This window comes from Dipodomys merriami, unplaced genomic scaffold (genome assembly GCF_024711535.1).
Source record: "Dipodomys merriami isolate MVZ:Mamm:240054 unplaced genomic scaffold, mDipMer1.0.p SCAF_70, whole genome shotgun sequence".
NCBI lineage: Eukaryota > Metazoa > Chordata > Mammalia > Rodentia > Heteromyidae > Dipodomys > Dipodomys merriami.
Genome location: NW_027206291.1, coordinates 1,750,407 through 1,771,775, shown reverse-complemented (window position 1 = coordinate 1,771,775; position 21,369 = coordinate 1,750,407). Strand labels below are relative to the sequence as shown.

General features: G+C 53.5%; 1 protein-coding gene across 1 annotated transcript; it reads right to left on the bottom strand.

The window, feature by feature from the left end:
- Nucleotides 1–3,154: 3,154 nt before the first annotated feature.
- Znf14 (zinc finger protein 14) lies at nucleotides 3,155–20,231 on the bottom strand. The gene is made up of 4 exons (XM_070008459.1): nucleotides 19,958–20,231; nucleotides 6,782–6,908; nucleotides 6,506–6,563; nucleotides 3,155–5,129 (listed from the first exon to the last, which is right to left on the bottom strand). Exons 1-4 carry the CDS (start codon nucleotides 19,985–19,987, stop codon nucleotides 3,980–3,982), a joined length of 1,365 nt encoding a protein of 454 aa, XP_069864560.1. The 5' UTR covers nucleotides 19,988–20,231; the 3' UTR covers nucleotides 3,155–3,979.
- Between the last annotated feature and the right edge of the window lie 1,138 nt (nucleotides 20,232–21,369).

The window sequence follows — 21,369 nt, the reverse complement described above, 5'->3', positions numbered from 1 at the left end:
TTCTTTTTGTAAGTCTAGGGGGCTAGATGCAGTGGTGCCCATGGTTTCCAGTCCCGTCAGTCGTACAGTCCAAAAACACAATCAACAGGGGCTGGGAAGATGGCTCAGTGGTAGAGCGCTTGCCTTGCATGCCTGAGGCCCTGGGTTCGATTCCTCAGCACCACATAAGCAAAAAAGAAAAAAGCCGGAAGTGGCGCTGTGGCTCAAGTAGTAGAGCGCTAGCCTTGAGCTGAAGAGCTGAGGGACAGCGCCCAGGCCCAGAGTTCAGGCCCCACGACTGGACCCAAAAAAAACAAAAAACAAAAAAACAATAAACAATAAACAGTACAAACAAAACACACGCAGGCATGACAGTTACGAAGTGGAGATCTCCTGAATTGGTCCACTGACTCCTGTCACGGTGCGGTTCCACACCGACCCACGCCCCCACAGCAGAAGGAGCGGACCCACAGTGGGTGAGTTGGGCCTCGGTTAGGAGGCCCTCTTGGTCAGTTCTGGCCCAACACCGAACCGACCCACGTCCCGCAATTCACACGGCGGTTCCAAGGACCTCCCCCCTCACAAGAGGATCTGGGACAGCTCCCAGTTCCTCCAGGGTTGTCGTGCAAGCGCATCCACTTCAACAACCCTTTACACAATATGAATCAGAGCGGCCATCCTCACAAAGGAAAATGAAAGTACAGACAGACGACAGGACAAGACAAATTAACAAAGACAGCGCTGTTTTACCTTTGGAGTCTGAGGTCTTGGGAGTCTTTGGGGGGATCCTGGACGAGCCCCCATTAATATGTTGTGCCCAGGTTGCAGGACCCCCACCAAGAAGACCACCGAGAGTCAGACTCTACAGCTGTTTTGAGGTTTTATTTAGACGGGCTGCAGCCCGGGCCTCGTCCTACACTCCGACACAGCGGAGCCTAGGAGGAGAGCCCCGAGCTAAGGATTCGCAGGGCTTATAAAGGCACACAACCAGTCAGGTGTTTGGATCACCACCACGTGTTGCTCTGCTTGCTGGATAAACAGGCAACAAATAGTCACTGCCTCATAAACCCTTCAATACTAAACGTTTGATTCTTCCTTCAAAAAGTTCCCATGTTCTCTCTGCAGGCTTACTTTAAAAGAACTACCAGTTCTTTCTCACCATGTTTTGCTATTGAGGAAAATAATGAACCCTCAACTTCCTGAGTTACAGTAGTATGAGAGCAAGTCTGTAGCAATACTCCCTGAAATATCAGACACTATGACTGCCCAGATTGGGTCACTGCTAGAACTCTGTAATGCTCCCAGGTAATGGTGAACAATGGAGACAGGTCAAAAGATTTTTGGCTTCCATTCTCTCATGTCTAGGAAATGTGAACTTCCAAATGGTACCCTCTCAGCCTGATGGAGGGACTCACCCCTTGCCCTTGGGACGTCTTACTGATGGTCTGTCACTTGGGACTGCTTGGAGCTGATCTCACAAGATGAGGATATGGCTTGTATGTTATCCCAAAGTAGAGGGAATAGATGGACATGATGGAGCCCCTGACCCCAGGACACACAGAGTCAGACATGTCAAAAGAATCTACAACTCACCAGCCAGATTATCAGCAAACATGATCATTATAGTGACACTGCGATCCTACCAGGTGTAGTAATGAATTACGGGTCATGTTCTGTGACAGTCTGGGTTATGAACAGTGTGATGTCATTACCGGCAGCATTTCATACTAGACTCATCCAATGCCCTTTTTCATGTTGCCATCATTTCTGGTTTGAGAGTTAATTTTTTCAGATAGCTAAGTATTTTCCTTGTTGGGTGTGGTTTGTCTTTTCATTGAGAACTGTGCACACAAGGCCTCCCTAGAATAGAACCTTTGGACATGCCTACGTCTGAAGCCAATGTATGAAACGCTGCATATTGTCCCCAAGCCTACCATGAGAGAATTCTTTGTGCCAACAATGGGAAATGGGAAAGGGTGCTGTTTCTCCCCTTCAGGGCTAATGCTTGTTCCAATGGGCACCCCAAAGCCTGAACAAAATGTCTAAGATCAAATTTTTTATCCCTTTCCAAAAGCACAAGAGAAATAAGTTATGTAAATGATCCTGAGGATTGCTTAGACCTGGAAAGATACATTCTTGATTGAATGAAATGTTTTAAGGCCTCATTAATGTCCACCTTGGTTGCAATTGACTTCATCTCAGCTGGTGCTTGGCAATTTTCCCGGTCTTGAACTTAAGGTAAAAGCAGGAAACTTTTCTCTATACTTTTGTGTGTGTTTTTTTGTTTTTGTTTTTGTTTTTGTTTTTGTCAGCCTTGGGGCTTGAACTCTGGGCTTGGGCGCTGCTCAAGGCACACCACTTCCGGTTTTCTAGTGGTTTATTGGAGATAAGAGTCTCATGGTGTTTGCTGCCTGGGCTGGCTTTGAACTGTGATCCTCAGATCTCAGCCTCCTGAGTAGCTAGGACTACAGGCATGAGCCACCGGTGCCTGGCTCTTTATACGTTTTTACACCATCAACTACTGGCCTCTGACAGTATTATGTGTATTTCATCTTCAATTCTACTCTTCTTGTGTTCCTTGATGGCCCAGCAATGTGTGTAACAGCTTGAACTTCCAATTTAAGCATCCTTGTCATGGATGTCAAAGGAGCAAATGTAGTTTACTATTTCCAAATGTTCACCTAACATAGAGTACAAATGACATCTGGCCTAGAGAACTTTCTAGAATTCTGACAAAACTTATGGCTGAATCAATGTAAAAGGAATGTTTTGCTCAGATTTGGATTTTCTGTGCATCCTTGTCTGTTAGGCCAGGCCTGATGCGTTTAGGCCTGTGGTTAAACCACACAACACTGGACAGACAGAAGACAAACTCAATTTGTGGCGACGGGGAAGCATAAATACGTATGTTAATCCTGGGATATGAATGTCACCTGCCAGTGATTATCTCTGCATTCAGGCATGCTTTTTTTTTTGGTTGGTTGTGGGGCTTGGGCTAGCACTCTACCACTAGAGCCATAATGCCACTTCTGGCTTGTTCTGTTTATGTGGTACTGAGGAATCAAACCCAGGGCCTAATGTGTGCAAGGAAAGCACTCTACCACTGAGCCACCTTCCCAGTCCCTTTGATTAATTTTTAATCATCTCAGACATTATTATTTCAAGAATACTTTATTTACCATGCTCAGTTAAGTTGTATCTTAATCATGAAATTAACCACAAAGTATAATGAAGGACCCAGGCCTACATTTTGTTTGCAGGTTTATTAAGACCTCAGGGGAAAAACAGATCCTTTATTTCTTTACTTTCAAGAGGCCAAGATATTTTTGATAGAGAGCAAGTGCTCAGAAAAACAGGTCTTTGTTTAATGCTTCCCCTCACTGCTTACATTCTTAGGGTCTATCTGCAGGTGCGTTTATGGTGTGTAAGGGAAGAGGGGTAACAGAAGACCTTCTCATAGTGCTTACATCGATATGGTTTCTTGTGAATTCTTGCATGTGTTTGGAAGAGGAGAATGTAAAGGCTTTCTCATTGTTTACATGAGAAGGGTTTCTCTCTAGCGTGAGTTTTTCATGGAAGGACATCAGATTGACGAAGTGGCCCTCTCCATTAGTTCATGGATTCACAGGGCACTGAGTCGCGTGAATGCTTGTGCACATTGCTTAGATGCATGGAACTTCCCTTTAATATGAGCTAATCCATGCATCTGAAGAAAACTAGTGACTGGAGGCATTCACACATGGACGATACAAAGACAATTTCTATCTGATGTGTACTTTTTCATGGTTTCGAAGGACAACAGACCAAGTGAATGCTTTCCCACATTGTTCACATCCACAGGGTCTCTCTCCGGCGTAGATTCTTTCATGGATCTGAATGGCACTGGACCAAGAAAACACTTTCTCATGTTCTCCTTTCATCCATACAGTGTGGGTTCTTTCATGGGTTCAAAACACACAAGAATTCCTGACTACTACCCAAACCGCACACACACATAGGGTCACTCTGCAGTGTGAGTTCTTTCATGCCTTCGAAGAGAGCTGGAGAAAGTGAAGGCTTTCTCACAGCGCTTACACGCATAGGGCCTCTCTTTTGTGTGTATTCGCTCATGCTCTTGAAGGTAGTAAGGAGAAGAGAAGGATTTCTCACAGCGCTTGCACCGAGAGACTCTCTCTCCACTGTGAGTCCTCTTGTGTTGCTGAAGGCCACTGACAAAGGCGAAGGCTCTCTCGCATTGCCCACACACGTAAGGCTTCCCTTGGATGTGAGTTCCTTTATGACTTCGCAGGCTTGCAGAAGTAGCGAACGTCTTCCCACACTGCTTACATGTATAAGGGGGCTCTTTGGTGTGAATTTTTTTATGCTTTCGAAGGGAATTGGGAAAAGTGAAGACTTTCTCACATTGCTTACATGCATAGGGCTTCTCACCTGTGTGGAGTCTTCTGTGCTGCTGAAGGTAAGAGAGGGAACAGAAGGCTTTCCCACACTGCTCGCACCTAAAAGGATTCTCTCCACTGTGAGTTCTTTCATGTCCTCGAAGGGAAACGAGAAAGGCAAAGGCTCTCTCACACTGCTTACACACATAAGGTTTCTCTCCAGTGTGAGTTCTTATATGGCCTTGCAGGTTTCCGTAAGTAGTGAAGGTCCTGCCACACTGCTTGCACACATAAGGTTTCTCTCCAGTGTGAGTTCTTTCATGAATCCGAAGGGCATTGGAACAGGGGAATGCTTTGCCACATTGCTCACATCTGTAGGATTTCACACCGGTGTGAAATGTTTGATGATACAGAAGGCCACTAGAAGAGGCATAAGCTTTACTACATTGCTCACATCGATAGGGCTTCTTGATGATGCGATTTCTTTCCGTGATTTCACGGCCCTGCAACTTCCTGGAGGGATTGCGGCATCCCTCAGACTTAGGACACAAATCTCCATCTTTTGGGTTCTCAGAGGTTTTGTGTCCAGCGTGAACTTGGCAGGGATCATTTGTGGGTGAACGTCTTTGCATGCTTTCTTCAAAGGCATGCTTATTAGATGATGTTATTCCAGGAAGAAGGCTCCTGTCCACAGAATGATCAGAGAGCTGCTGGAAGGATTCTCCACAAGGAATATCTCCTGTCTCTTCACAAACTTTCTCTACCTTGGCAGTTCTGGAAAGAATTAAAAAAAAGAATACCACAATTTTATTGATGAATGATTTACTAATTGTCCCTTCAAATCCCCGCCAGGATACATCAAGAGAACAAACAAAAAGTTGTGCAGCATGCAGAACCTGAGAATACACACATCTTGAAGACAGGTTATTTTGACCAACAGTGTTCATTTTTTTTCTTCTTCCTTTTCTGATGCTGGTACTAGTCCAGAACTCAGGGGCTGGATGCTGTTCCTTAGCTTTGTTTTGCTCAAATTCCACCCTGTGCACTTAAGCCTTTTTGGTGATTAAATGGAGATAAGAATCCCCAGGACTTTTCTCTGTACTGTGATCCTTAGATCACAGCCCCCAGAGTAGCTGGACTAGTGGCATAAGCTCCTGGTGAACAGGTGAACAACTCAAATACAGTTACTAGGAACTTATAGTAGATGCTGGGGATTGATACCATAGGAGATTAAGTATACAGGAATAGCTCCTAATCCATATACAGCCTCTTTGAGCTTTCCTAAATGCCTGATAACAAATGCTTGACAATGTCTGGTAACATTCTGGCATACAGACAGATTTCATATGATTACCCATTGAAAAGGGCATCTTGTTCAAGATGCACTGTATACATAATCTGCATTGTTGAATGGCAACTCCTTTGTACTACTACTTGAAGATAAAAGTGTATTTGGAGGGCTGGGAAGGTGGCTCAGTGGTAGAGCGCTTGCCTTGCATGCCTGAGGCCCTGGGTTTGATTCCTCAGCACCACATAAGCAAAAAAGAAAGAAGCTGGAAGTGGCGCTGTGGCTCACGTGGTAGAGCGCTAGCCTTGAGCTGAAGAGCTGAGGGACAGTGCCCAGGCCCAGAGTTCAGGCCTCACGACCGGACACACACACACACAAAAAAAGTATATTTGGAAAATGAATAAAAAGGATGGCGGCTAGTGGCTCAGAACTGTCATCCTAGCAACTCCGATGCTGAGTCTTGAGGATAGCAGTCCCAAGCCAGCACAAATAGCAAAGTACGTAAGTCCCTTATCTCCAATAACCATGGAAAAGCTGGACGTGGAGCTGAGGCTTAAATGACAGCATGCTAGCTTTGTGTACAAAAGATCAGGAACAGTGCCCATCTCCCAAGCTCCAGGACACAAAAAAAGAAAAAGGAAAAATTGGGGCATCTTTTGCCATAATACTGATATATAAGTTCACAATTTGGGTAATATTTCAGATTTTAATTTTTCTAAGTTGGATGTTCAACTTGTATTGTTTCAAAGGAATTCCTGGATTAATTCCACTTGTAGCAGACAGTTTGTACTGTTCATTCAGAAATTCACTATTACTCCATGGTATCTGATGTACATTTCATTTTGTTGTTGGTCTAAGTTACCTTACAATTCTCTTGCGATTTCTGTAGCCACCTTCAGTATTTTCTTCTTCTTTTATTTCTAAAATACAGATATAGAGAAATCATTGATCCCTTCCACATTTCAGGGAGGAAAAAAAACACACACAAAAAAAACTAGATTTCTTTGTAGTGCAATGAGATCATGCCACATGTTTACAACTACCCTATCTATGCCTTTGCCATATTCCACTCATGCAAAAGCACAGGTAAGCAAGAAAGCAGTTCTCAGAATAAATGAGGAAATGATGCCATGTTTACCTATAGAGGCCAAGTTCCTGTACATTTCTGAAGTCACATTTCCATAGAGTTTCCTTTGGGAAGCGTCCAACAGAGCCCACTCTTCCATGGTGAAGTTTAGGGCCACATCTTTAATGGTTACTGGCTCCTAAAACATCCCAGATACATTAATAAGAGGAAAAGTCACAGTACTTGAGACAGAGATGTAGATCAGGAGAGTCCCATGATGGTGAGTCCCACAAACATTCACTCGGTGCCAATCATCATACGCTTATCCTTCCACAGGCTCAGGCTCTAAAATAGTCAATCTGATGCTGCTTTGGAAATGTTTTGGTGCTTTGTTTTGTTGCTAGTCCTGGGCACTGTCCTTGAGCTTTTACTGGCACTCTACCACTTGAGCCACAGTGCCACTTCTGGCTTATTGGTAGTTAATTAGAAATAAACATCTCACAGACTTTCCTGCCCAGGCTGGCTTTAAACTGTCATCCTTAGATCTCAGACTCCTGAGTAGCTAAGACAGCAACTGGGAGCAACTGGTCTGGGCACTTTTTGGGGGATGGGGGGAGGTCCGGTCGTGGGGCCTGAACTCTGGGCCTGGGCGCTGTCCCTCAGCTCTTCAGCTCAAGGCTAGCGCTCTACCACTTGAGCAACAGCACCACTTCCAGCTTTTTTTTCTGCTTATGTGGTGCTGAGGAATCGAACCTAGGGCCTCATACTTTATGCAAGGCAAGTGCTCTAACACTGAGCCACCTTCCAGTCCTGGTCTGGGTACTTTTAAACAGCTTCTGAAGCTAAATGTTTACCTGGGAAATATGAGACTTTGGGAAACATTCTGAGATCATGTCACAATATCAGCTTCCTATGCCTTTTGTCAGTATTTCCAGTCCCTCAATGGACAAAATCTGTAAGTTTGGTCATTTGATCACTTCATAGGGGTTGTGTAGGAACACTGTATTCATGATTTCTTATATTGGTGTAGAATTATCTGAGTATATTTCACCAGCTTCATCTTCAAAGTGTGACAAGTATCCTATGCTTGAAATAGGCCATCACTGACTCTCTCTGATGAGGTTTAATTGATTTATTCAGCTCTTGTATTCTACTTGACACAATGGAACCCTTAACCTTTCACACACTTCAGTATTTCTTGATTATTGAAAAATTATGTTTTGGGGAAACTCGTATTGCCTACATGTTTGATGTTTGTATTCTGTGAAATACGCATCAAAACACTGGGATTCCATTCCATCCCAATATGATTGGCTAGCATTGAGAACTGAAACAAGAGCAAATGTTGGGGGGGGAGGGGAAGGAACCCTATTGCGTGTTGGTGGGGATGTAAACTAATCCAACCATTCTAAACAGTTTGGAGATTCCAAAAAAAAAAAAAATCAAGCCTAGAATTCCCTTATGTTCCAGCCATACCACTCTTGGGCATCCACCCAGAGCATTACAAGTCAGGACATGGTAAAGACACTGGCACATCCATTGCTGCATTATTCACAATAATGCTAAGTTATGGAAACAGCCCAGATGCCATGTAACAAATGAGTGAATCAATGTGGGCCAAAGCCAGGCACCAGTGGCTCAAGCCTGTCATCCTGGCTACTAAGGAGACTGAGATCTGAGGTTCACGGTTCAAAACCAGCCCAGGCAGAAAAGGCTGTGAGACTCTTATCTTGAATAATCCACCAGAAAACCAGAAGTGGCGCTGTGGCTCAAGTGGTAGAGTAGAGCGCTGGCCTTGAGCTGAAGCGCTGAGGAACAGCGCCCAGGCCGAGTTCAAGACCCACCACCCACAAAAATAAATTTAAAAATATATAATCTAGAACATTCTGAAGACAGCAAAAGCTGTGTCAGGGAAGACAACAGCCCCCTACCTCCCGATAACACAAACTGTCAGAACGTGGCCCCCAGGAGTCTGGCATTGGGGGACGCGGGCGAGTTCCGGGGTTCCCTGGCGGCTGCACGGAGCGGCCCCGGCTGAGGGGGCAGGCCGTGGACAGTGACCCGGAAGTCTCCCCGCAAACCCGGGCCTCGCTGAGGACAGTGGGCCCTGCAGCGCCCGCCCGCCCGCCCCCCAAGAAACACCCGAGGTCTCCTAAGGGCCGACCCGCCGGCGCGCAGAGGCCGCGGGGCGCAGGGGCCGCGGGGCGCAGGGGCCGCGGGGCGCAGGGGCCACGGGGCGCAGGGGCCGCGGGGGGCAGGGGCCGCGGGGGGGCGCAGGGGCCGCGGGGGGGCGCAGGGGCCGCGGGGGGCGCAGGGGCCGCGGGGGGGCGCAGGGGCCGCGGGGGGCGCAGGGGCCGCGGGGGGCAGGGGCTGCGGGGGGGGCGCAGGGGCCGCGGGGCGCAGGGGCCGCGAGGCGCAGAGGCCGCGGGGCGCAGGGGCCGCGAGGCGCAGGGGCCGCGGGGGGGCGCAGGGGCCGCGGGGGGCAGGGGCCGCGGGGGGGCGCAGGGGCCGCGGGGGGCGCAGGGGCCGCGGGGGGCGCAGGGGCCGCGGGGGGCAGGGGCCGCGGGGGGGCGCAGGGGCCGCGGGGGGCGCAGGGGCCGCGGGGGGCGCAGGGGCTGCGGGGCGCAGGGGCTGCGGGGCGCAGAGGCCGCGGGGCGCAGGGGCCGCGGGGGGCGCAGGGGCCGCGGGGGGCGCAGGGGCTGCGGGGCGCAGAGGCCGCGGGGCGCAGGGGCCGCGGGGGGCGCAGGGGCCGCGGGGGGGCGCAGGGGCCGCGGGGGGCGCAGGGGCCGCGGGGGGCGCAGGGGCCGCGGGGGGCGCAGGGGCCGCGGGGGGCGCAGGGGTTGCAGGGCGCAGGGGCCGCAGGGGTTGCAGGGCGGGGCGCAGGGGCCGCGGGGGGCGCAGGGGCTGCCGGGGGGCGCAGGGGTTGCAGGGCGGGGCGCAGGGGGGCGCAGGGGTTGCAGGGCGGGGCGCAGGGGCCGCGGGGGGCGCAGGGGCCGCGGGGGGGCACAGGGGCTGCCGGGGGCCGCAGGGGTTGCAGGGCGGTGCGCAGGGGCCGCGGGGGGCGCAGGGGCTGCCGGAGGGCGCAGGGGCCGCGGGGGCCGCGGGGGCCGCAGGGGCTGCCGGAGGGCGCAGGGGCCGCAGGGGCTGCCGGAGGGCGCAGGGGCCGCCCGCGGGGCGCAGGGGCTGCGGGCTGCCCGGCCAGGCCCGGCCCCGGGCTGCGGACTCCGGGCTCACCCGCAGGACGCGGACGCGGACGCGGGCGGCAAGGACGGAGCAGCGCCCACCGCGTCCAGGCCGCGGGCTCCGGAGACGCCCCGCACTCACCATCTCCGCGCCGGACCGGACTCGGGGTTCCCACCCCGCCACTCCCACAGCCCCCTTCACGCTCTTTCCACGGCAAACACTGGGCCAACATGGCGGCGGCCGGGAGGGGCCGCCCACCGCTCGGCTCCTCGCGGGGCAGCTCCCGCAGTGGGAACACCTGATTGGCTGGCGGTACCTGGCCGCACCCACGACCTCGCATTGACAGCAATGTGATCCTGCACCTGATTACTTGGGTGAAGAGCCTCCAGCTTCCTTTTCCTGGAGAGTCCGAAAAGTTTTTTTTTTCCTCCCTACTTTAACTCTACACTGAAATAAATTATTCCTTGTCAAAAAGTTAGGACCAAGGGCTGGGATGGTGGCTCAGTGGTAGAGCGCCTGCCTTGCATGCCAGATGCCCTGAGTTCGATTCCTCAGCACCACATAAGCAAAAAGAAGAAAGATGCAAGTGGCGCTGTGGCTCAAGTGGTAGAGCGCTCGCCTTGAGCTGAAGAGCTGAGGGACACCTGGGAGGTGGGGCTTCGCATCATCACCCAGTCAGAGGCCGCCCTCGCCTGCAGGCACTGTCCAATCACGAGGCGCGTGGTCGGCGGGTCCCGCCGCTGAGCGCCCGGAGCCGGGGCGATCGCTTTGGCAGCTTTGTGACGTCGGCTGTGTGACAGCGAAGCCCCCGCCGTATTCCCACGTTCCAGGACGGGGGAGAGCGCTGCGACGCGAGCAGTGAGCTGCCCACCCGCTGCCGGTCCGCACCGGAAGTCACACGGGAGCCGGGCGGGCGCGGGGACGCGGGCGCCGGAAGCTGCTCCTTCCCGGCCCGGCAGCGGGGGCCGCTCTCGGGGGAGGCCTGACCCGTGTGTCGGCGCTGTGGAAAGCGCCGATTCCCTGGTACATGGAGGGAATCGCGAGCCGGGCGCCGGCGGCTCGGCCTGCCATCCCCGCGGCTCGGGAGGCCGAGATCTGAGGACCGCGGTTCAAAGCCAGCCCGGGCTGGAAACGCCGCCAGACTCTGATCTCCGGAAAACCGGGAGTGGCGCCTGGCTCAGGCGGAAGGCGCTCGCCTTGAGCGGAGGAGCTGAGGGATCCGAGGGGCGGCGCCCGGGCCCCGGGTTCAAGACCCACCACCGACCAAACAACAAAGGAATCAGCTTGGAGAGACCTCACGGGTGGGAGCCCTGTGGAAGGCCTGCATTTGTTCCGGTACAGTCTCCGTGAGCCCTGCGCCCGTCAGCAGCGTGGGACGCCTGGAAAACCACCGAAGATCGCTCCAAACGTGTTCCGTGCGGGGAGACGCTGAGCGGCTCTGAGCACAGGCTACGCCTCACAGGGGCCGCCCTGCACCCCTGTGTGTCACAGGGGCCGCCCTGCACCCCTGTGTGTCACAGGGGCCGCCCTGCACCCCTGTGTGTCACAGGGGCCGCCCTGCACCCCTGTGTGTGACAGGGGCCGCCCTGCACCCCTGTGTGTCACAGGGGCCGCCCTGCACCCCTGTGTGTCACAGGGGCCGCCCTGCACCCCTGTGTGTGACAGGGCGGGAAGACACCCTCGCCCTCCGGAGCGTCCGCATTCGCGAGGGAATCCGGCTGGAGAGGGCGTGGGGTGCGAGCCCCGCGGGGAAGCGTTTGATGTCCCCACTCCCCGCAAAGAACTCACACTGGAGGACGCCGTCTGCGCGTGGGGCTGGTGGGAAGGATTTACTGGTTCAGGTAACCCCTCTGTCTGTAGGCAGTAGGCAGTGCCAGAAGCCATCTGTGGCTTCAGTCGTCTTCAGCTCTTGAAAGATCCCACATTCAAGAAGCCATGGATTGCCCGCGATCCCCGGGGATCCTAACCGCGTGAGAAAGCCTTGACTTCCAGCGGCCTTTGACGTGCGGGTAGCACCCGCAGTGGTGAGAGCAGGTGGGAGTCATTTCTCCTGTGCAGGAACTCAGCGCAGGCCATCCCTGAGCCGCGGGCGGCTGCTTGCTGCAGTAACCGTCCAGCAACGGCAAGCACGCACGCCACAGAGAAGCCGCTCCTTTTCCTCTGGTTCCCTCATGGAATGAGGGTGAACCATGTCTTGGTTCTCTAGCACCGAGGAGTTGTATTGCTTTGTTTGCAGACATTATTTCCTTTGCTGAAACTGGCAGGTGTAAAAATTAAAAAAGCCTTGTCCATAAAGACCAGCCGCTGGATTGCTTGCCCACATTCCTCCAGCGTGTGCCAACAGCAGGCCCCTCCTGTTTGTAGTAGGAGGCCTGATCCCAGGAGCCCTGCTTGATCAGGGTCACGGGTTATCCCTGAGGAACAGAGGCTGGGATTCCCTGAGCACGCTGGGATGCAGACTCCAGGAAGAAGAGCAGTGAGAGCGCAGGCGGGCGGGAAGAAGCAGGTGCCCTCCCTGGAAAGCCAGCGGCAGCAACTACTTGCCTGCCCTTGCCCCTTGGCCTGAGCCTTGTCTCCACCCTGGGAGAAGCTTGAGTCCTATTCAAGTCAGAGAGAGGCAGCTTTGTCCATCACTCAGGGCCCGGGACGCTCTACCACTTGAGCCACAGTGCCACTTCTGGATTTCTTTTTCTGGTTGTGGGGCTTGAACTCTGGGCCTGGACGCTGTCCCTCAGCTCTTCAGCTCAAGGCTGGTACTCTACCTCTTTGATCCATAGCGCCACTTCCAGTGTTCCGGTGGTTAACTGGAGAGAAAAGTCTCATAGACTTTCCTGCCCAGGCTGGCTTTGAACCGTGATGCTCAGATCTCAGCCTCCTGAGTAGCTGGGATGACAGGCGTGAGCCCCGGCCCAGCATATTTTGTCTGTGTTAAGCCAGCATGCCCACGCCCTCTTTTATACCCAGACGAGCAGTGATGTGAACAGACAGTGGTGATGTGACAATAGTCAGACCTGTCTGCTGGCAAGGCAGAAGAGAGGAGGCAGGAGGGAGGAGGGAGGCGGGCAGCACCACCAATGAGAGCTCACGGGCACGTCCATCTCATCTGAAGCTTCTGCAGTCGCAGTCACAGCCACATGCAGAAAGCACAGCCACACAAGACATCCTCCCCAGACCAGCGGACATCCTGCCAGGAACAAAACTGACCAAGGCTGAGTTGAACCTCAGAAAAATACTCCCAATCTAGTCATGGTTCACCCACCAACACAGAGGGATGACAGGAGAGAAACCCATTCTGACAAGGGAAATTCCTCACCCAAAAATGTTGTGCCCAGAAGACAACGGGTCAGATGCCCCCAAATAGTGGATGACACCCTTGTTGAGGGACGTGGGGCCAGATTTCACATGAGAGAGAAGCAAGGAAAGAAGTATGTTTTTGTGCTCTCATAATTTCAATTATTTTTTTAATGGTTCTGGTCATGGCTCAAACTTTGAGGTTTGGCACTTTTGTGTGATTTTCCCCCCTCCAGACTAGTAGTGTGTGACTTGAGCCACAGCCACATTTCTGGCTTTTTGGTGGTCAGTTGGGTATACAAATCTCATGGTCTTTGTGACCCTTGCTGGCTTCTAACCCTGATCATCAGCTGTCAGCCCCCTGTGTAGGTCGGGTGACAGATGTCACTGGTGCCTTCCTAGGATCTGTTTTGGAAGTCAGCTTCTCCCACATTGAAGAGGAGATGAGAGTGATAATCAATTGATGTGAACAGGATTAAATTATATATATATCTGTGAGGATGTGAAGATGAAGCATATCAGTAAATGGTCAACCATAAAAAGTGAATTGTAATTAGAAGCAACCACATTCACCTGAGCACAGTGTAGCTGCTCAGAACCTCTTCAGAACTGTGCAAATTGACCTAGAGGGGAGAAATGTCATCACCAATACAGGTACAATTCTATGGTGACAGTGTATGAGAAGCTTTGACAGTGATCCCACTACAATCCTGAAAATGCGCAGAATGGAGCACATGACCCTGCTGGCCTCGGGACTGTCCGTGGTACACGCGATTCCGTCACTGCTGGAGGAGCCTTGTATGTCATCTTTCTGATCTCAGTGTACGCAGCTCTGTGAAGGGATCTGGAGTTTGTTTTGTTTTCTTTTTGGTCGGTCGTAGGGCTTGAATTCTGGGCCTGGGTGCTGTCCCTCAGCTCTTCAGTTCAAGGCCAGCGCTCTATCACTTGAGCCACAGCGCTACTTCCAGTTTTCTGGTGGTTAATTGGAGATGAGTTTCACAGACTTTCCTGCCCAGCCTGGCTTTGAACTGCAATCCTCAGCTCTAAGCCTCCTGAGTAGCTACTATGACAGGCGTGAGCCACCAGTGCCCGACTCTTCCAAACTTTCTAATAAAGGTACAATCTATTTTATTCTTTTTGAAAAATGATAAGAGCAAAATTATATTTTCAAAAAGTACTGAGATAGCTCATGTGAATCCTAGTGTGTTGACATTAGCTTTTCTCCTGGGATTGTGCAAAATGCTACCATGCACATTGAGTAATGCTCACCGTGTGCAAACCAGAGCTCATCCAGATCTATTCCCAATATGGCCTTCGTAATGCATCTCACCGCTGAGAGACCCTGGGAGCCTGAGAAAGGTGGATAATGTAGAGAAACCTTTCAAGCAAATTACAGACCGTAAGGTGAAGAAAATTCCTCCTGGGGGGAAACTGGAAAGCCGCACGGGCAGCCGCGTCCTCGCTAGACACTCATTCCCAAGTGTGCTGAGCGGCACACGATCCTTCCGATGTGGCGACAGACAGTGTAGTGAGGCATGAAGAAACACACTCGTGAACCCCTCCGTGTGGGAGCCCTGGAACACCGTGCTCCTACAGGAAGGCTCCACCTGCCCGAACCCTAAAACCCCACATCCAGAAGAGAATCAGTGTTTCTGTGAGCACTGTGGGTGAGCCTTCACACACATGAAGAAAGTCATGAAGGATGAGACCCATTGCCCGTGCGCGCCATGGGGAAGCCGTCTGTGTCCTGCCACCTTCACCCACGTGAAACAACCCACGGTGCACAAAAACCCTGTGGATGGAAGCAACGGGGGAAAGCCTTTTCTTGAATACCCTTTCAAAACATCAGCGATCGCACGCACACACGCACGCATGCACATGTTTTCCCACTGTGGAAAAGCCTTCTTCCAATCTGTCACCTTCGCAAGCAGGAAAGAACTCACACTAGAAAGAAGAGTTAGCTTAGAATGTGCTGGGGGAAAGCCTGCTCTTGTTTCTGTTATTTGCACAGACACAAAAAAACTCACTGGAAAGGGCAACTTGGTGTGGAATGTGGCCCAGGCAGGCACCAATGGCTCATCGTCTGCAATCCTAGCTACCCTGCGGGCTGGGATCTAAGGGCTGTGGTTTGAGGCATCTGGGGCTGGAAAATGCACCACAGTGCTCCCTCACCTTTGGCAGAAGTAATGTTCCAGAGACCCCTGTGAGGGGTGGAAACCCGCCAAGTAGCAGTGTTATATTTGCTTTACTTACATATATATGTTTAAGGCTTTATAAACCCTTCCCACCCTCCTCTAAACCTTTCCCACTCTCTTATTAATGTTTCCCACACTCTTATAAACACTTCATATGCTCTTAAACACTTTTTTTAAATATTTTTTGGGGGGTCCGGTCATGGGGCCTGAACACAGGGCCTGGGTGCTGTCCCTCAGCTCTTCAGCTCAAGGCTAGCACTCTACCACTTGAGCCACAGCACCACTTCCAGCTTTTTTCTTTTTTGCTTATGTGGTGCTGAGGAATCGAACCCAGCGCCTCAAGCATGCAAGGCAAGCACTCTACCACTGAGCCACCTTCCCAGCCCCCCCCCTTTTTTTTTTTGTCGGGCGTGGGGCTTGAACTCTGAGTCTGGGCGCTATCCCTGCACTCTTCAGCTCTACCACTTGAACCATAGTTCCACTTCGGTTTTCTAGTGGTTTATTGGAGATAAGAGTCTCATGGACTTTGTGCCCGGGCTGGCTTTGAACCGTGATCCTCAGATCTGTCTCCTGAGTAGCTAGGATTACAGACGTGAGCCACCAATGCCACTCTTAAACCTATGTAATGGTAACAACATATAAAATCCCCACCAGTGAGGTATACTATAAAGTGAATGACGAAGATCATGAATTACATAGCTGTGCAATGCTGATGGCAATGAACATGCTGCAGAAGAGATGAATGAATGCATAGCCAAGCAGAGCATTGCAGCTCTTCCAAAGGCTCCACTGCATCAGGCAGTGCAGTACTCACTCTGGGCCATACCTTCTACTTCCCCTCAAGGCGTAGATGTAACTGATCCCTTTGAGTGATGAACACAGTTACGGGGAGCTGCTGGTGATGCTTTTTCTTCCGAGTGAGGAGGTTTTGATAAACTGACACGCCACTCAATTGTATTTGCAAAGTGCAACAAGCGAAGCATCTGAGGGTCCCGTTCTTCAGCCACTCGCTGAAGTTCTTTGGCCATTGTGACCTTGGCTGTGAGACGATCGAGTGCTAGGCCAACCTCCTCCTCTGCTCCACCTCTCGTTCATGTTGTTGCTCATCCTTGTGTGCACTGGCTGACTCCTCCATCTCTGACAGTGGTTGTGGGTGGGCCTTGATCAGGTCACTGAAACGGCCTCTGCCCAGTCATCCTGCCGGCCTCATGGCCTGAGCTGCACAGAGTGTGGACTGCATCAGGAGCGAATCCTGGGTGGCTGTGGGCCAATTCTGGACACATGCTTTCCCAGCTGGCATCTGCTGTGGCAGCCTTCGTCTCCTCGATGGTCTGAATATTCACAAGACCCAGTTCAACACTGTCAGCACACTTCTGGTGAGATGTTTTCATCCTAGGCCATAGCTTCAACCAGGTTTTACAGGGTGTTTCAACACATGTGAACAGCAGGCTGGAAATGTGGCTTCGTGGTAGAGTGCTTGCCTAGCATGCATGAGGCTCTGGGTTCGATTCCTCAGTACCACAGACACAGAAAAAGCCAGAAGTGGCTCAACTCAGAGTGCTAGCCTTGAGCAAAAGCAGCTCAGGGACAGTGCCCAGCCTGAGTTCAAGCCCAAAGACTGGGTTAAAAAAAAAAAAAAAAAAAAAGCATGAATAATGCCTTGATCCAGGGGCTGAAGGAGCCAGAACTCTATCTGGCCACCCTCATGTGACAGCAACAGTATAGCCTCCAGCTTTGAACTCTGAACTTGAGGTTGCCCTCTGCCAGATACAGGGTAACCTCGGGATGAAGCACTGGCAGACCGATCAGCTGTGAGGAGTTTCGCGATCCCGGCTGTGGGGTTGTGCGTCCAGTGCACAGGAAACGCAGTCCTTTTTCTTTCCCTTAGGACCCTTGGGATTTTTTGTTTGTTTGTTTGTTTGTTTTACTTATAAAGCCCACAGCATTCCCTCATACAATCAGAGTTACTCAATCATTTGAGCCTTAAAACCAGGGGCTTTGGCTTTATCCTTCATAATAAAAGTATGGAGGCATTCATTTCCAAAATAAGCCTGTCTCAGCTATGTTAAAAGCGTGTTCAGGCTTATGGCTCTCTTCCCCAGTAATGGATTTGAACGTGTCGTTCACGAACCCCTCCACTCCAGCTTTATCCACAGAGGCGGCTTCTCCACGCAGAAACGCTTTTGAGCCCAACTGTCTGCAATGTGTCACCCCAGCCCCAGCCGGCACTGAGTGCGGTTGGTCTGGTGGGAGAAGCACTCGACCATCCTGCTTCTGCGTCTTTGTCCTCAATCATCCTAGTCTTCATCTTCATCACTTCATCTGTGTTTTCCATAAAACTTTCATAAAGCTTGGCCTTTGTCCGATGGTGCTGGTATCCAGGGAGACCTTCTTCTCCTGCAGTCATTATTCACAGGCCCAATCCAGGCTCTGTCTCCACAGGGGCCTTACTGCGGGAAGTGACCGCCCTCTTCGCAGTCTTGTTAAAAGTCATCGCTGCCGTTCTCGTCTTTCTTTACGTAGTGAACAGTAGATTTGTTGATTCCCTCATGGCAGCCTACAGCCTCCCCTTAGCAGGTGGAGAAGTTCCACCTTTGCTTTGGAGGTGAGCATCTTCCTCTGGTGCTTGGGTTCCCTGCCAGAAGTCTTAGAAGGCTCAGAACTTTGGGTGGCATTGTGGGGTTGAAATAAACTCAAACTTTTCCAAAAATTTCACAGAAACACAACACTGCACGGCAACACTATGCGCAGCGATCAGACGTGGATGTGAACAAGGAGAGATGCTGAACAAACAGGCACATGCCTGAGGGCAAACAGACTGATGCTACTGCCCCTGAGCCAATGAGCACCAAGGATACAGAACACAGTGCTGTGATTGGTCGCCTTCCATTCCATCAGCCAATAGTGTGGCGTGTACAATCTCACATTGGCAAACCTGGGCAAGTGGTAGTAGCATACTGCATTTCCATTGTGTTCAGTACAGTATCCGTATGCTGGCGAACTACACACTGTATTTTAATATTCTTTTAATATGTTTGAATTAACATTTTAGCATTTTTATATTGTTTGAAGTTTTTAGGGAAAAATAATTAAAATCACAAATATTATATAAATACCTATAGACCACAAAATCCCGCAATATAGTAAAAACTCTATGATACAGATTTTTTTTTTTTTTTGGTTGTGGGGCTTGAACTCAGGGTCTGAGCTCTGTCCCTGAGTTATAGGCAAGTGCTCTACACCTTTGAGCCTCAGCTCCACTTCTGGTTCTCTGGGGGTTCATTGGGAGGTATGAGTCTCATGGACTTTCCTGTGTGGGATGGCTTTGAACTGCATTCCTCAGATCCCATCCTCCTGAATAGCTGAGATTACAGGAGTGAACCACTGGCTCCTGGCTAAGATAGATAGACAGACAGACAGACAGATATACATTATTGGACCTTAATCTCTAGGTCTTGTACTCTTGCTTGCCCTTTTCATCCAATGATAGTGCTTGAGTCACACCTCCATTTCCACCTTTTGCTAGATAATGGATGAGCAGAGTTTTAAGAACTATTCTGTTCTGGCCTGCTTTGGATCACAATACTCAGTTCTGGGCCTTCTGATTAGCTAGGATTACAGGCACCAGCCACCACCCCCTAGCTGCATCAGAAGTGTACTGGGTCTTACCATGCACCTGTACAGATGCCTTTATTTTTCTCTTGGCTCACTGTATTCACTGAGGAGTGTCAAGCCTTCTCTTCTCACGTGCCATCCTTGCTATGAGCATGAGGACACCTCCGTTCCTGATTCGGCATTGATGTTTATCTATGTAAACACTCAGCTATTGGCTGCGGTGCATTGTCTCCTTTCTACCACAGTTGTGGTTGTTTTTCAAGGGTACCGGTCTTAGGTAACCAGGAGAAACCCATGGAACCATTCGCTGAAAATGTACTGCATTTTACTCATTGTCATCCTCTTTCGTTTGATCGTATCCACACTTGTTCCCCGTGTATACAACTGCCACTAATATGAGCTGCCCTTGTGTCCCTCACCACCCTGGATTCACAGATCCTGAAAGTGGAGAGAAGGATCTGACTCAGTCTAACCCCCTGGCACACAACCTCAATCCTGGTCCTCGCGGATCTGCAGGGAATCAATAGGCACTGCACACTCTGAAAGGGAAGGCCTCCATCAACAGACCGGAACCTGCCACCTGCTCTGTGTTTGGCATGGCTTCCTTATTGAAAATCTTAGCCCAATGAAGCACCAGAGAGGGGGAGAGAGGAGAGGGAGGGAGGGAGGGAGGGAGGGAGGGAGGGAGGGCGCGCGCGAGGCCGGAAACGGTGCCCACGGGAGGGGTGGGGGAGGGGTGGGCTCAGGGACAGCACCCGGCCCTGAGTTCAGGCCCCAGGACTGGAACAAACAGCACTCCATCCATGCAGGCAACCTCGAGATTCGAACCGTAAGCCCCCCGGCCCCCGCCAAGAGCTAACCAGATCTCCAGGAAACCCACAAAAGCCTCGGATGGCCCAAACTGCGCGCTCTGCCTCCCGCCACCGCGGACCCGCCGGGTCTCCCGTCTGGTTCATGACTTTACCTGCCCAAGCCGTGGATGCCACAGATCCATCGCGGGAAGTAGCGCCTGAAGGACGCCGGCGGATGAAGGTTGTACCCGGAGCGATGCTTTTTGTCCGCAGTCCGCCGCCGTAAGGACGGATTCGCTCAGTTCCGTGGGGACGGGCAGGAGGGGGAATTCTACCGCCAGCCAATCAGACTCCAGGGTTTGCCCCCGTCAGTCCAATCAGGAGTGGGCTCGGGGGCGGGGCCGAGCCTCACCGGGAGCACTTCCTTTCCGGCGCCGCCTTTCTTACGTCACAGGCCCGCCGGGCCCCGGGTCTCCCTGGCGACCGGTGACGGCCGGCCGCGGCCGCTCCTGACGGGCCGCTCCTGACGGGCCGCTCCTGACGGGCCGCTCCTGACGGGCCGCTCCTGACGGGGCCGCGGCCGCTCCTGACGGGGCCGCTCCTGACGGGCCGCTCCTGACGGGGCCGCTCCTGACGGGCCGCTCCTGACGGGGCCGCTCCTGACGGGCCGCTCCTGACGGGGCCGCTCCTGACGGGCCGCTCCTGACGGGGCCGCTCCTGACGGGCCGCTCCTGACGGGGCCGCTCCTGACGGGGCCGCGGCCGCTCCTGACGGGGCCGCTCCTGACGGGCCGCTCCTGACGGGCCGCTCCTGACGGGGCCGCTCCTGACGGGCCGCTCCTGACGGGCCGCTCCTGACGGGCCGCTCCTGACGGGGCCGCTCCTGACGGGCCGCTCCTGACGGGGCCGCGGCTCTGCGGGGGTGGGAGGGGCGCGGGCGGCTCGGGACGGCTGCGCCTCAGAGCCGCTCCCCGGGCCCCCGCTCCCCGGGCCCCCGCTCCCCGCTCCCCGGGCCCCCGCTCCCCGGGCCCCCGCTCCCCGGGCCCCCGCTCCCCGCTCCCCGGGCCCCCGCTCCCCGGGCCCCCGCTCCCCGCTCCCCGCTCCCCGCTCCCCGGGCCCCCGCTCCCCGCTCCCCGGGCCCCCGCTCCCCGCTCCCCGGGCCCCCGCTCCCCGGGCCCCCGCTCCCCGCTCCCCGGGCCCCCGCTCCCCGCTCCCCGGGCCCCCGCTCCCCGCTCCCCGGGCCCCCGCTCCCCGGGCCCCCGCTCCCCGCTCCCCGCTCCCCGCTCCCCGGGCCCCCGCTCCCCGCTCCCCGGGCCCCCGCTCCCCGCTCCCCGGGCCCCCGCTCCCCGGGCCCCCGCTCCCCGCTCCCCGGGCCCCCGCTCCCCGCTCCCCGGGCCCCCGCTCCCCGCTCCCCGGGCCCCCGCTCCCCGCTCCCCGGGCCCCCGCTCCCCGGGCTCCCGCTCCCCGCTCCCCGGGCTCCCGCTCCCCGCTCCCCGGGCCCCCGCTCCCCGCTCCCCGGGCCCCCGCTCCCCGCTCCCCGGGCTCCCGCTCCCCGCTCCCCGGGCCCCCGCTCCCCGGGCCCCCGC